This window comes from Bos grunniens, chromosome 10 (genome assembly GCF_055505025.1).
Source record: "Bos grunniens cultivar Pamir isolate PY7600 chromosome 10, Bosgru_T2T1.0, whole genome shotgun sequence".
In the NCBI taxonomy this organism is placed as follows: Eukaryota; Metazoa; Chordata; class Mammalia; order Artiodactyla; family Bovidae; genus Bos; species Bos grunniens.
This window is the reverse complement of record NC_141174.1, coordinates 11214737-11227865: the sequence shown is the minus strand read 5'-3', so window position 1 is coordinate 11227865 and position 13129 is coordinate 11214737. Positions and strand designations below refer to the sequence as shown.

The 13129-nt window shown below is 36.0% G+C and overlaps 1 protein-coding gene across 46 annotated transcripts in view; it reads right to left on the bottom strand.

The window, feature by feature from the left end:
* CEP128 (centrosomal protein 128) overlaps positions 1-13129 on the bottom strand; it is a 481052-nt gene that overhangs the window by 274880 nt on the left and 193043 nt on the right. For 44 of the 46 annotated variants that reach the window (XM_086319370.1, XM_086319373.1, XM_086319382.1 and 41 more), the window contains 2 exons: positions 7362-7538; positions 3120-3179 (listed from right to left, as the gene is read on the bottom strand). In XM_086319370.1, coding sequence (XP_086175496.1) covers positions 3120-3179; positions 7362-7538 — 237 coding nt within the window. Of the gene's footprint in view, positions 1-1273; positions 1498-3119; positions 3180-7361; positions 7539-13129 lie in introns of all 46 variants that reach the window. The other 2 variants (XR_015133909.1, XR_015133910.1) reach the window with 2 other exon arrangements.

Below are 13129 nucleotides of genomic sequence, written 5' to 3'. Positions count from 1 at the left end.
GAGGGTGAAGTCTTAGCCACTGGACCAGCAGGGAAGTCCGGGGATCATTTACTCCATCCTTACCTTCACAGCATGTAATGGAGTACTGAGGCATAGTAGCTACTCAGTAAATTCTCAGATAAACTGAATAAAATTTAGCCTCTAAATGCTTTGTCAGGGTTTTTCGACAAAAACAAATTCCTTGTCTATGGGAACACCCTGCTTTACTTAACAACCATCTCAGCCCTCTCCCTCTCTGTCATGCATTATTATTAGATTCATTGGTTACTTTATCTATGAGCCAGGTCCAAATCTCAGTCGGGTTTCATGTTTATGTTATGTTACCACTGCCAACAAAGCAACAGGAACACAATTTCCACCCAGTCTTAGTTCTTCTAGAATTAACACTAAAAGAAGAAATTCATTTGGCAGATTTAGGAAAACAATTACAAAATGCCATCAGAGGTCCTTCTAATACTGCAAGACGTCAACATCGACTAGCTGAATAGCAATTCTACTTTCCATATAGCTTTTGTCCTTTGATTTCAGATCTTATCTTCAATACTTATAGGGCTGTCCAGCCATAGTTCACGGGAATTACAGTACTGTAGCCCATCAATAACCCGAGCCATCTTTCTAGTAAATAGATTCAATTCCTCCTTAGTCAGTTGGTCAGCGTAGTATTGCTTATCATGACCTTTTTACACTGTAGAGCTACAGTTGCCTCATGCAGCATTAAAACTTGTCTGATCGGAAGTTCAACCCCATTAAATGATAAGGGAAAACAGCTCACTCGCTCCCAAATTAAAGAGCTATGATTAAGAGTCATCTCTGGCTCTCATAATTTAACTGAACAACAGCAGTGAAAACTTTCTGTTCAGAAATGATAAAGATTTTAACTTGAAAGGAAATTCCAAGTACATTGCTCTTGTTGTCAGAATTGTAGAGTTGGGAAAAGAAAAAAAAAAAGAGAGAGAGAAATGCTTTATTATTGCACAGCAAACTTCTAGCTAAAAAATTCTGAGACAGCAAAACATGTATATTCTAAAATTTCTATGCCAACAGCATAAATACAAGTCAGGATTGGCTTCTATAAAAATGGTGAGGTACACACAGGATTACTGTATTGAAAGTATGAGAGAAAATTTTATAGGGTCAAGTAAATTTCAATGTTCAATCACAGTACTGTTAATTTCTTATTAAGAATTTTTTTTTTAAAAAAAGAAGCTTCTCTAATGACTATCTGGTTTCTAAAGTAAACTCTTGTACCACCTCCCACCTGTACCTTACTCACAAATCTCAGGGCTGTATCCCTGTTGACTCAAATATTCATCTTTTTGCCACTGTTATACTTAGCCCGCTGGAGAACTTCTACATATGTTTTGTACGACTGAGTTGAAACGTATTTTTGCAGAAGCCTTCTCTGACATGCTGGCAGCATCACACCCTTCCATTCTCCCAACACAAACACCACAGTTCTTCCTTCTTCTGTATCCTCAGGTCAATGTTTACCTATCTCTATAACAATAGAACTCACATTAAGGATTTCAAGGATATCTAAAATTTGTTTACAATTCCATTTTCCATATTAACTTCCATGGCTTTCTAACACATATCCCCAATGTCTGTACACAAAAAATACATGACCAATAAATCTTGGCTAAATGAACAAGATTGGCTATATTTAAATGTTAATACACATAATCGTGGGCTTCCCCTATGGCTCAGATGGTAAAGAATCTTCCTGCAATGCAGGAGACTTGGGTTCGATCCCTGGGTTGGGAAGAAGCCCTGGAGAAGGAAATGGCAACCTACTCCAGTGCTCTTGCCTGGAGAGTTCCACGGACAGAGGAGCCTGGTGGGCTATAGTCTGTAGGGTCACAAAGAGTCGGACGTGACTGAGCGACTAACTGATACTGATATGCATAATGGTAAGAACGTTCACTGTGAATCTGACATGGCATGTAATCCATTCTCCCCTTCTTTACATCCAAAAAGAAGTAAAAGTGTCACTCAGTCGTGTTTGACCCTTTGAAACCCCACAGACTGTAGCCCACCAGGCTCTTCTGTCCATGGGATTCTCCAGGGAGAATACTGGAATGGGTTGCCATTTCCTCCTCTAGGGATCTTCCCGACCCAGGGATGGAACCCACATCTCCCACACTGCAGGAAGATTCTTTACCATCTGAACCACCATAGAAGCCGAGAAAGTCACGTATCTTAATGAAAACCTCATTTTGCTCATATTTTTAAATAAGGATATTGTAAAAACTTAAAGGTTTTTTCATGCAAAAAAATCCTAAGTTGGAATACAATTGGTGAGGTTTATAGTACAGTTGGTTTTCATATAGAATTTAAACGGGATGGAAGATTTTAGTAACTTAAAGCAGAAAAAAACTATTCTAAAAAGGAATGCAAGTGCTTTAAGCATTGATAATTTCATAAACAGATATCTACATCTTATAAGATGACAATTTTCCATATATTTAAATTAATGAATTTCCAGGTTGACCTGATATATGAAGACAGCTGAAAACTATCCCACAGTGTAGGAGAATCTTTTTGTTAAAATTAACAAATTGTTCAACACTATTTTTTGTTACCTTCCATTACATTTAAATCATGATGTCAAAGAATCATGAAACAACCAAGTTATCTTCAGAACACAGTTTACTCCTCCCATTTTGTAAATGAGAAAACAACACACCCAGAGAGGTGAAGGGTTTGCTTGAGCCACAGAGATATTTGGCAGCTTTGAGCTAACACTCCAGAACCAGAATTTAAGTATATATACACGTAAATGAGGACTGGTTACAGCTTCCCTGACTTTTGTGCACCTCAGTTTTCTCTCCCAAGGAAAAGGTAGTGGAATTTGTCTGACAATCAAATTTCAATATTTCAACAGTTTTACTTTCTCATTTATTCTCTCATTCCATGCCTGTATATTTAAGCTAATTTTTAAATATTAAACTAAAAGAACATGGCAGTTTCATGAATGCATTACCATGATATCTTTCCCAGTAATGAAGTATTAAGGCTTTCCTATGTTCAGTTACATGTCAAAATACATGACTAGGACAAATAGGATGCCTTGAAGGTCATAAACATGATGAAAGCTTTAGGATTCCAAGATTAATTACCTTGCTCTCTGCTAACCAGCGATGTGGGTCATAATTAATATCAGGACTAGATGAAAAAACCTAAAAAAAAAAGAAAAGTCATCTATTAGAAGTAGATACCCCCCTGAAATGAATTTACATAAATGAAGATTGTACACCATTATATCCAAAAGTTTAGTCTCTAAACCTAAGGCTTTAAAAATAAAGTTCACAGCAAATTAAAACCAGTTCCAAACCATTATTTATTTAATGCCTATTTATTTAAGCATGTATATATATATCTGTGTATGAATGTATGTATTGACACTAAATATTTAGCTCACATATACACATATGAATCAACTCTCAAGTGCTACTACTGCTGAATCTCTGAGGCTGATCCATGGAGTTCCGCATGGCAAACAGCCTCACTTACATCAGTTTACTTCATTTTTGTGTCTTTTCCTCAGTCTTGTTCCAGATAATGTATTTCACAATGAGTTGGATGTAATTACATAAAACTTAATTCTTTGTCTCATTTTTCCTTCTTCAATTTTATACTATGAGGGCTATTTTGTCTCATTAATGGTTTTATAAAACTGACAGAACCTAATCGATATAACTTCACACCAACATCACTTTGTAATTCATGATGGTAACACAATTCTACAATAAATAGGTTGTCTACACTAGATGCCCTGAGTTCCTTCACACCAACTCATTTATAAAATTAACAGCTGGTTCTGCCTTATTACTGATTAACGTGTACTCAAAGTTTGTCAGTGACTTCAAAATTTTAAACACAAAAGATTTTCTCAATTCCTCCCTTCTTTGAACTTTGTGCTACCCATGGAATTTTTGCGTCAGTTTTTCCTAGAAATGTTCTGCTTAAAAATATCCTATCCCTCTGCATGCAATGTCTGTTCCTATCTTCAAATACTTCTACACTTCTTGATGTGTGTGCACATCACTCCCCTAAGGAATAGCACTAGGTAATTCATTTAGACATATGATAAATGCACAACGAGTGCTGACCACATGCCACGTACAAGAGTGCTGTAGTCTTACATAACCTTTCTATCATCCATTTTCTCATTATCTAGATCTCACTCAATTCTCATGCCTTTCCTGCTTTTTCAATGAGATTTTTCTTAATCTCTCTAGTTCACAGTGCTTTCTTTCCTTTTCGACCTCTCTACTGTGTTGAATATTTGTAACCATCCATTTATCATTGATTATGTTGTTCTTCATTACTCTTTTTCATTGACCTATGTCATCATCTCAAGTCTTCAGTGACCTAATATACAGTACTCAAGATTAAAGACCAAAATAATTTGAGATAAAACAATGATTATATTTTGCAACATGCTTTATAAATTTATATATAGTTTCGTGTTTAAGAAAATAGTCACTTAATCACTTATAAAATGATGTGGCTTAATTTTTCTCTAAGCTGCAGGTTATCATCTATAAAGTGAGTAAACTACCTCATGAGGCCAGGGTATAAATTAAATAAAATGGGTGTTAGCACAATATCAGGCATACAGAACACCATTATCACTTCACTACTAACTGCGTACCAAGATGTAATTATCAATAAATACACTTCAAAGTCCATTATGACAAGAGCACAAAGTCTATTAAGATAACAGTTATTTGTCATAAAAAGATTAAAGAAACAGAAGCCATATACTTGGCAATATGAGTACATTACAAAAAACTCTCTGCATAATAATGAGAGAAATCATTAGTTGATCCTGCTTTCTTGCACTACTAAGTGCAAGATACGATACACTTAGTACGTACCTCACACTATGATGTACACCTTCCATATCTTTTTTATCTTCATAATAACCTAACTTATAAATAGGACATGAATTCTTAGAGAGAATAGAGATTACATAACTCATCCAAGGTCATACATTAGCAATTTGGAGAGTTGCAATTTGAATCTACATCTGTCTTGATCCAAAGGCTATATCCTCTGCATGCTCTACAAAGAAATGAATACTCTGACCAAGTGTTAGGGGAAAATCTCTAGAATTACCAAAGACTGGTCTGTGAAAACATTGTACCTTTAATTCAGACACTTTTCTAATTGTTCCATAAGTGTCTAACAACAGATTTTCAAACACTGCATGCACTTACTAATGTGGAATACGTAATAAATATGGTGGCTGAAAAAAGAAACTATAATTAGAAATAATACCAACATTCCCAAAGACTTTTTACAGACTCTTTTGTTGCATATCTCTTATTCAGTCCATTCCATAATAGTCACTTTCTACATAAAATGGCTGAAAATTTCATCAGCAATATTTTAAAAATCAACAAATGACCAGGAATGATTGAAATTACTTCATTTCTAAAAATATTTTACAAAGACCACCAATCTCACCTACATCTCTGAACTATAAAGCAAAAAATCAATTTTAATAAACACTTTGGTGGTTTCTGTGAGGTAAGAACAAATGTTATGTTCTTGAGTATTCCTTTTTTTTTATTTTATAGGAATGAAACAACAAAAGTTATTAATGGAAAAAGATCCACAATAAAAAAAATGCATTCTTAAAAAAACTTGTAAAAGAATTTCCATTCTCATAGATTAACTTTCCACCCATCACTTGGACTTGAATTAGTCTTTCTCCAGGTAAAGAGGTGTAAAGACCCATTATCACCACATTCGTGAAAGCCTATTAAAGAATAGGGTACTTTTCACAATAGTATGTTGGAAAGATAATTTGAATCTTATAAATAAAATATTGAAGCAATGTGCAACATACACACCATGCTTTAGCTTGTAATTGACCCGTTTTAGTCTATAAATAACAGTTTATATATAATGCAATCCAAATGTTTCTATTTTTATATCTCTACTTGACTGAAAACAAGCCATTCTGACATAAATTCTTAAACACAGAATAAATATTCGATAGTTAATCTGTGAATCTTCTAGATAAAATTATGATTTCAAGGGTTTAAATATATGTAAACAAGTTCTAAATAAAAATAAAGCAATATTAAACAAGGAACAGAATAAATGAGAGTTATAACAGGACAGAAAGAGTTTTCCCCTAAAGCCAATTACTTCTCGTATTTGGCTCACAGTCCTCTCAAATTGACATCTGAACTTAAAAAAAAAAAAAAATGTATACAAAAATATATACTGTAGAAATTCCATCAACTTCACCAAATTCTGCCAGTTGAAATATTTCCTTTAAAGCTGAATCCTAAAGCACAAGTGTAGAATATCATTTTATGTTCTTGAAAACATTATTTAAGAAAAAAACAAAAAAAGGTGGGTAGAAAGAACAGGAAAAAAGAGGGGAAAGTAGTTTAGGGAAGAATATTTTATTTGAGAAAAAAGATGAATGACAAAATATTTGAAAAGGTTAAAAAAAATACCTTAATGCATAATATGATAATTTGAATGCTGTTATATCATCAAATGAAATAACTACAGGGGGAAATCATGGGCTAAATTATAATGTACTGTGGTTATCCCACACCAAAGCACTGCAATGCTCTTTGTATATAACTTAGCAGTACTAGGACCTAGAGTGTAAGGAGGTACTTACTTCAAGGAATTAAGAATATCCATGATTACTTCTGTTTTTATTTATTATTTCACTAGGACTACAAATTTAGTGGCAATAATCCATTTTAAAGACAGGAAAACTAAATAAAATGCAATTTGTTTAAGCAGGGAAGGCAAATAGCATGGTAGATACTTGTTTAAGCTCCAGAGTTAGACACCCAATATTTGAAGTCCTAATTCTAGCTTTAGACCAGATACATGGCCAGGGGCAAGTTACTTATCCCCTCCAAGTCTTGCTTTCTCTTGCCTAAAACGGATTTAATGTGAGTATCTAAAGGACAGGGTGGTTTCAGAATAGAGAGAGAATGTATATACTGTAATTACAACAATATGTGTAATATAGCTAGCACTCAATAGATGTGAGCCAGTAATATACTAACAACAATAAAAATGGCCTATGATAATAAAAAATTCAAAATCCAGGCTTCTTGACTTGAAAGCTTTCTCTTGTAAGACATTTTCTTTTACAGACTGAGATACAAGCAATTCAGTGGAGTAACAGCATACTTTCTTTCACCATGACTGTGCAATAGATAAAATAGCTCATTCTAAAAAGTGTAAGATGTTATTTTGTTCCATATAACTCTCTAGAATAAAAATGTGATGACTAGGTAACTACGCATTAAATCATATTATAATTATATATTAGGAAACTAACTGAAAGCCACATAGCAACTCGTAATTACTTTCAATTTGTCCATTGAGTCCCTGGAGAACGTTTTACAAGCTGCATCAATTTCCTTTCCTATCACTCCAAGGATGGATTCCTGTTCGGTCTCCAGACAAAGAAGTTGATCCTTGAGCTGCAATCTGGCCTCTTCCATCCTCCTACGGTGTTCTTCTTCATTGGTTATATGTTTTTCCTAGAGGCATTGGTAAGAAATAAAATCAGAGGTTAATTATTAAGTGAAGACAAGAAACACATGTCATACCTGTACAATGAACCCAAAGAAGCATATTAAAAAACAGATCTGACTTTGTCCCTTGACTTTACCAAAATAACTTATTATTCTTCCTCATTAACTGATGTCAAGTAACAGAGAATTCAGAAGTACAATAATGAGTGAAATAGCGAGCAGATACATGATAAAAAGCACTACAGTAATTCTGCTACCAAAAGAAAAAAGAAGTTTTAAAAACCCTTCACCATTTTAATCACACATGGCCATTAATGGATCAGGGTGAGAGCCAACGCCACAAACCAATTTGAGTTTTCAATAAATATTAGTAAAACACTAGAAAAGGCAAAATGTCAGGTAAGTGGGTTTCTTCATTTCAAGGGGGAAAAAAAGTGTTACTACTACCTTTATCTCATCAAAACACCATTTCAAAAGGTCTAAGTTTCCAAACTCAGTCATACATAAAGGCTACATAAATGCTTTGAGTCATGAAAATTTGATAGAGCTAAAAAAGAGCTACTTTTCAAGTAAGTAAATATACTTCATGAAAAGGAGATTCTCAAGAACCCTATGAGAGATTACAAGTCTTGGGGACGCCCCCTAGTCAAAACAACTCTCCATCATCAGGGTTACACAATTTCATTAGAAATTCGTTAGAGACATTCAAGTGGTATTGCACAAGGTTTAGAGGAAAAGAACAGAATTACTAGAATTGTAAGGATAAACAATAGACCAAAAAGTCATGATGGCTGGCTAGTTATGCCTTCAGTCATCACATACTAGCCTAATGACCTTCACCTACCCTAGTGAACACAACATAAGCAGGAAGATTATATGGTCACCCAATCAACTTGAATTTAAAATAACAAAAGGCTTTTTCAATGAAAATTCATCACGAAAGACAGAATGGTATTTGAGCAGAATAATCACACATGAATTTCCTAGCAATTCAATTTACTTTAAAAAAAAATGAATTAAACACTCTCCCTACAAAAGAACAATCATTTCACAACCTGTCTTCTGCTCTTCTCTCCCACCTCATCTCCCTCCTTTCCACTCTCTCATATTTGGAGCTTCTCAAGAACACCTACATGAGTCTCCTCTAGCCACATTTCATCTGAACAACTCACTCTGAAATTGTGTTATTTCAAAATGGAGCTAGCAGTCCTGAGAAGGCGTTTACCTTCATGAGTACATCTTCCTGGCCAGGAGCTCAACTTTGTAAACTTAGGAGCTGGAGTTTCACTGCTTTCTGGTCCTCTGATGCAAGTCATCTTTCAGCAGTAGAGCACATAAAGCTCACAAGAGACTAGCGGACAGACTAGAATATCACTCAGTTTACTACATTCGTTTACAGTGAGAACCGTAACAGCCATATGGATCAGAATGCTCACATCAGTGTAAACCAGCATGTTTTCTCCCTGCAGACCAATCTAGCTGGGAAGGCAAATTATAATCAGAATGTTGCTTAATGAACTGGAAATCTGACCAGAGGAGTCTGTTTCATGAAACAACATTTAAATGGCATCACGCTAATGGCAGCCTGGCATGTCCAACTACATGTCAGGGCTTTCAAATCATAGTAACAAGAGTGTTCCATTCTCTTGGGCAGAGTTTGGATGGAGACTGTTTCAGCACATCTCCCTTTCTCCTTTGTCCACACTCTCCCTCCTGATGCATATGGTATCTTTTCAGATGATAGTCTGCTAAATCTAACTTCATCTACAAAACTTTCACAAAAATTAACACCATGGTCTGGCTCTGACAATAATGGATTATTTCATAGTTTTTTACTAGAAATAAACCTTACTCCCAAGTCCCTAGTTGAGGATACTTGCCTCTGTATTGTTATGCACCTACCCACCTATGCTTCTTATCTTTCAAAGTTTCTCCTTCAAACCCCAGTCTCCTTTCATTTCTGATCTCCCAATGTAGAAGGTTCCCATAGTACATTATGTATACCATAGTTTTTTTAATGTATTAAGCTACAATAAAATTATTTCATCATGCATCTGTCTCCCTTAAGAAACTGATAATTTTAGGAGATCACAAAACATATTTACAGCCATATTTAAACTCCTCCACTTTGCTAAATAAGTGATTTAAACATTTTTGAAGACAAACTCAACACTGTAAAGGCCATTTCATCAATTACCATGCAGATCTATATACTCAAAGGCCACTGAGGCGTGCTAGGTTTCCTCTATACAAACAAAGCCCTCCAGTCAAACAGGCTGCACTGTTCTCGCCACAGGCCTGTGGTGCGATGTTAATAAAGAAAATACTCTATCAAGGGTGGCTGACATACTTAGGGAACAACCGTTCATACTTTAGATCCACATGATTCACAATAACGTTCTAACTGATTTTTCTTTTCTCTTCTCCCTCATCGACATCTTTCCTTTCTCCCCTGTCACTTTTCTGTGCTGTTACTTGACTCATTAAAAAGAAGACAAAACTATTTCCAGATTTTTATAGTCTTAAGAAATGCTGATGCTGTCAAAAAGAATCTACAAGTTCAAACACTTTAGCAAAGGCTGAAAATTTCATTACCCACTTCACCATCCTCTGCAAGACAGCATGCCATGTCTAATCTCCCTTTGAAGTAAAACTCACAGAGCTACAAACTCACACGAACCTGTAATAAGTGGGTTCAACTACCTGCTCTTTCAGGATCCCCTTCTGTGACATTTATGACAGATGGTCATGCAACCCCTACCTACATGACCAACTCAGGTTTCAAGGAAAAGAGTAGTTGACATGAATGCAAAACCTTTCCACTTGAGTCTACATGCTATACTCAAAAACTAAAGCAAATAAGTGAATCCTCCACCCCTATTAAATCTTCTACTGTCCAGGTAAAGGTCTGTGTTCTTTTCTTTAATTAGGTTTCAGACGCTGCACCATACTGGTTCTCCATCCTTTCTGCATGTCCTTCAAGACCCTAAATCTAAGAGTTATAATAAATAAGCTCTTCCACTCTGTACGTAAGCAACTGTAATTTAATTTTTTCACTAGTTCTATAAATCTTTATGGAACGCCTGTTATGGCAATACACTCTTCTGAATGCCAGGGACAGAGCAAATGAGATAAATAGCCACCTATTCTCAGAGAGCCAACAAATTTCAGCACTTCTGTTTTATCCCAGTTCTTCTGCCTTGAGAATATCAATTTGAATGCTAACTGTGGCACCCAAAGAATTAGCCATTTTTCCGTTTCATGTTTCAGAAATAACTCTACCAACGTGGTACGCGTGTGTGCTACGTCGTGTCTGACTCTGTACGACCTTATGGAACGTAGCCTGCTGGCTCCTGTCCATGGGATTCTCCAGGCAAGATTACTGGAGTGGGTTGCCATGCCATCCTCCAGGGGATCTTACTGACCCAGGGATCAAACCCCATGTCTCTTATGTCTCCTGCATCAGCACATGGATTCTTTACCATTAGTGCCACCTCAGAAACCCACCACTGGGGCAAATAAAGCTAATTCTAAGGGAAGAAGTTAAACTGGTTGACATTAACTCAATCAACCATCTCATTGGGGCCACATGGGTTAATAAAGGCAGATGGCAATACGTAGGCACTTTGATAGCTATTCTGTGGACTTCTAGTGAAATTAGAGGGAGAAGTAATTCTACAACAACATGAACCAAAAGCTACCATATTTCTAGAGAACCAGAAGTAAAACAAGGTATTTCCGAGACTATTTAAAGATATGGAAGACACAGATAGTCCAAGTTCAGTGTTTCACTGTGAAAGGACACAAATGTGTGGGTCTTAGGAATATAAGGAGAGTCTTTGCAGGGGGTAGGGGAGGGGGGCTAGATGAAGCTGACTGTAACAGTCTATACAACCCAAGAAGAGGGCTATCAGTAGACCGTGACTGAATCTAAGGAAGAACCACCTTAGAAAACAAAAGTGAAAGTGAAAGTCATGTCAAACTCTTTGTGACCCCATGGACTACAGAGTCCATGGAATTCTCTAGGCCAGAATACTGGCATGGGTAGCCATTCCCTTCTCCAGGGGATCTTCCCAACCCAGGGATCGAAGCCAGGTCTTCCGCATTGCAGGTGGATTCTTTATCAGCTGAGCCACAAAGGAAATAAACCCACCTTTAATTTTATGCATAAGGAAAGCAAAGGTCAAAGAAACCTGACGAATGTCAAAGAGCCAATAAACCATAAACTAAGTCCCCTGACTTCCTTACTAATACTCTCTATTCACGCGCTACAAAAGGTTGAGTTCTTAAAACTGGAGTTTAGAAAGCCAATGTGAAAATCTCAAAAAAGTTATCAGGAGGTTATATGGGGACTAACGTAGTCATAAAGTAGAAGGAATAACTCAAAAACATTTCTGAATGAGCCTTATCACTACAAATGAAAACATATGAAACAATGGCACAAAAAAAGGGAGGTAGACCACAACAAGAGGGAAAACCACCAAGCAGGCACAATACCCTAAATTTTCACAGGCTATCACTCTCCTCTATGCTGGAGATGTACCTTGTATACACATAATCTCCTCTAGAGTTTAGTTAAAAAGTATAACTAATACCACATTAAAGGTATGGTTCCATGGTGAAGACAGCAAAAGTTTCCTGATGCTTCCACTTAAAGACAGGAAAGGCTTACATTGTTGACATTTGCGTCGACAGGAAACAAAAATCATAATACTCACAATGTCATCATGCACATACACACACCCCCCACACACACAGTGTTGACTGGCTTAATCATTGAACCTATAATTCAAAGGATAAGAAATGCTCCTCTAATTAGAACATTCACATTCCCAAAGGCTATAAAGATTACAAAGAGACATGATCTTAATGAAAAGAGAATGACTTCAATAAAAACCAGAGCATATCCAAAATTTTATCTCCTTGGTAAAAGCATATGAGATTCCTTCAATGACTTTAAGTGTTCCAGAAAAGTCACTGTATTTCTAATACCGTTATTACATAAAATGAAAACAGTTCTTCATATAGTTTAAGAGAAACATTATAGCAAATAAAACACAGGCACATCATTAAATAAATCATTAATTTACAAAGCTAATGTTTTTCCTTTACTAAAAAGTAACCTGAATAAACATGCAATATTTCAGCCCCAGGGCCATCTATAATACATGATTGGGGGTGGTGGAGAGAGAGGGTAAGTGGTAGAATTTAGAAATCAAAGTTTAAGGCCAAAATTAAAACTAATACAATGTAATTAAAGATTACTAGAAGCATGGTGTGTTGAAACTATAGACCTGCACACATTACCTAAAAAGTTTTGAGAAAGAGTATTTCTGTAACTCAAGATAACTATTATGCCTAAGGTTTAAATCCGGGACACTGGCATTACAAGGCAAATCATGAAACTATCCTGAACAAAAATTGGGTCTGTCTGGAAGCCATTTATCTGACTCTCTAAAGAAGGCTCCCATTACTTCTGCCAACAGCGTTGACTCAGCTGCAAGAAAGCTAGGATACGATATGAAATGCCAACCAGGGCAGAAACTGCGAGTGACTAAAAGAAAGGATCTATTATGGATTCTATAGGAAATTTGCAA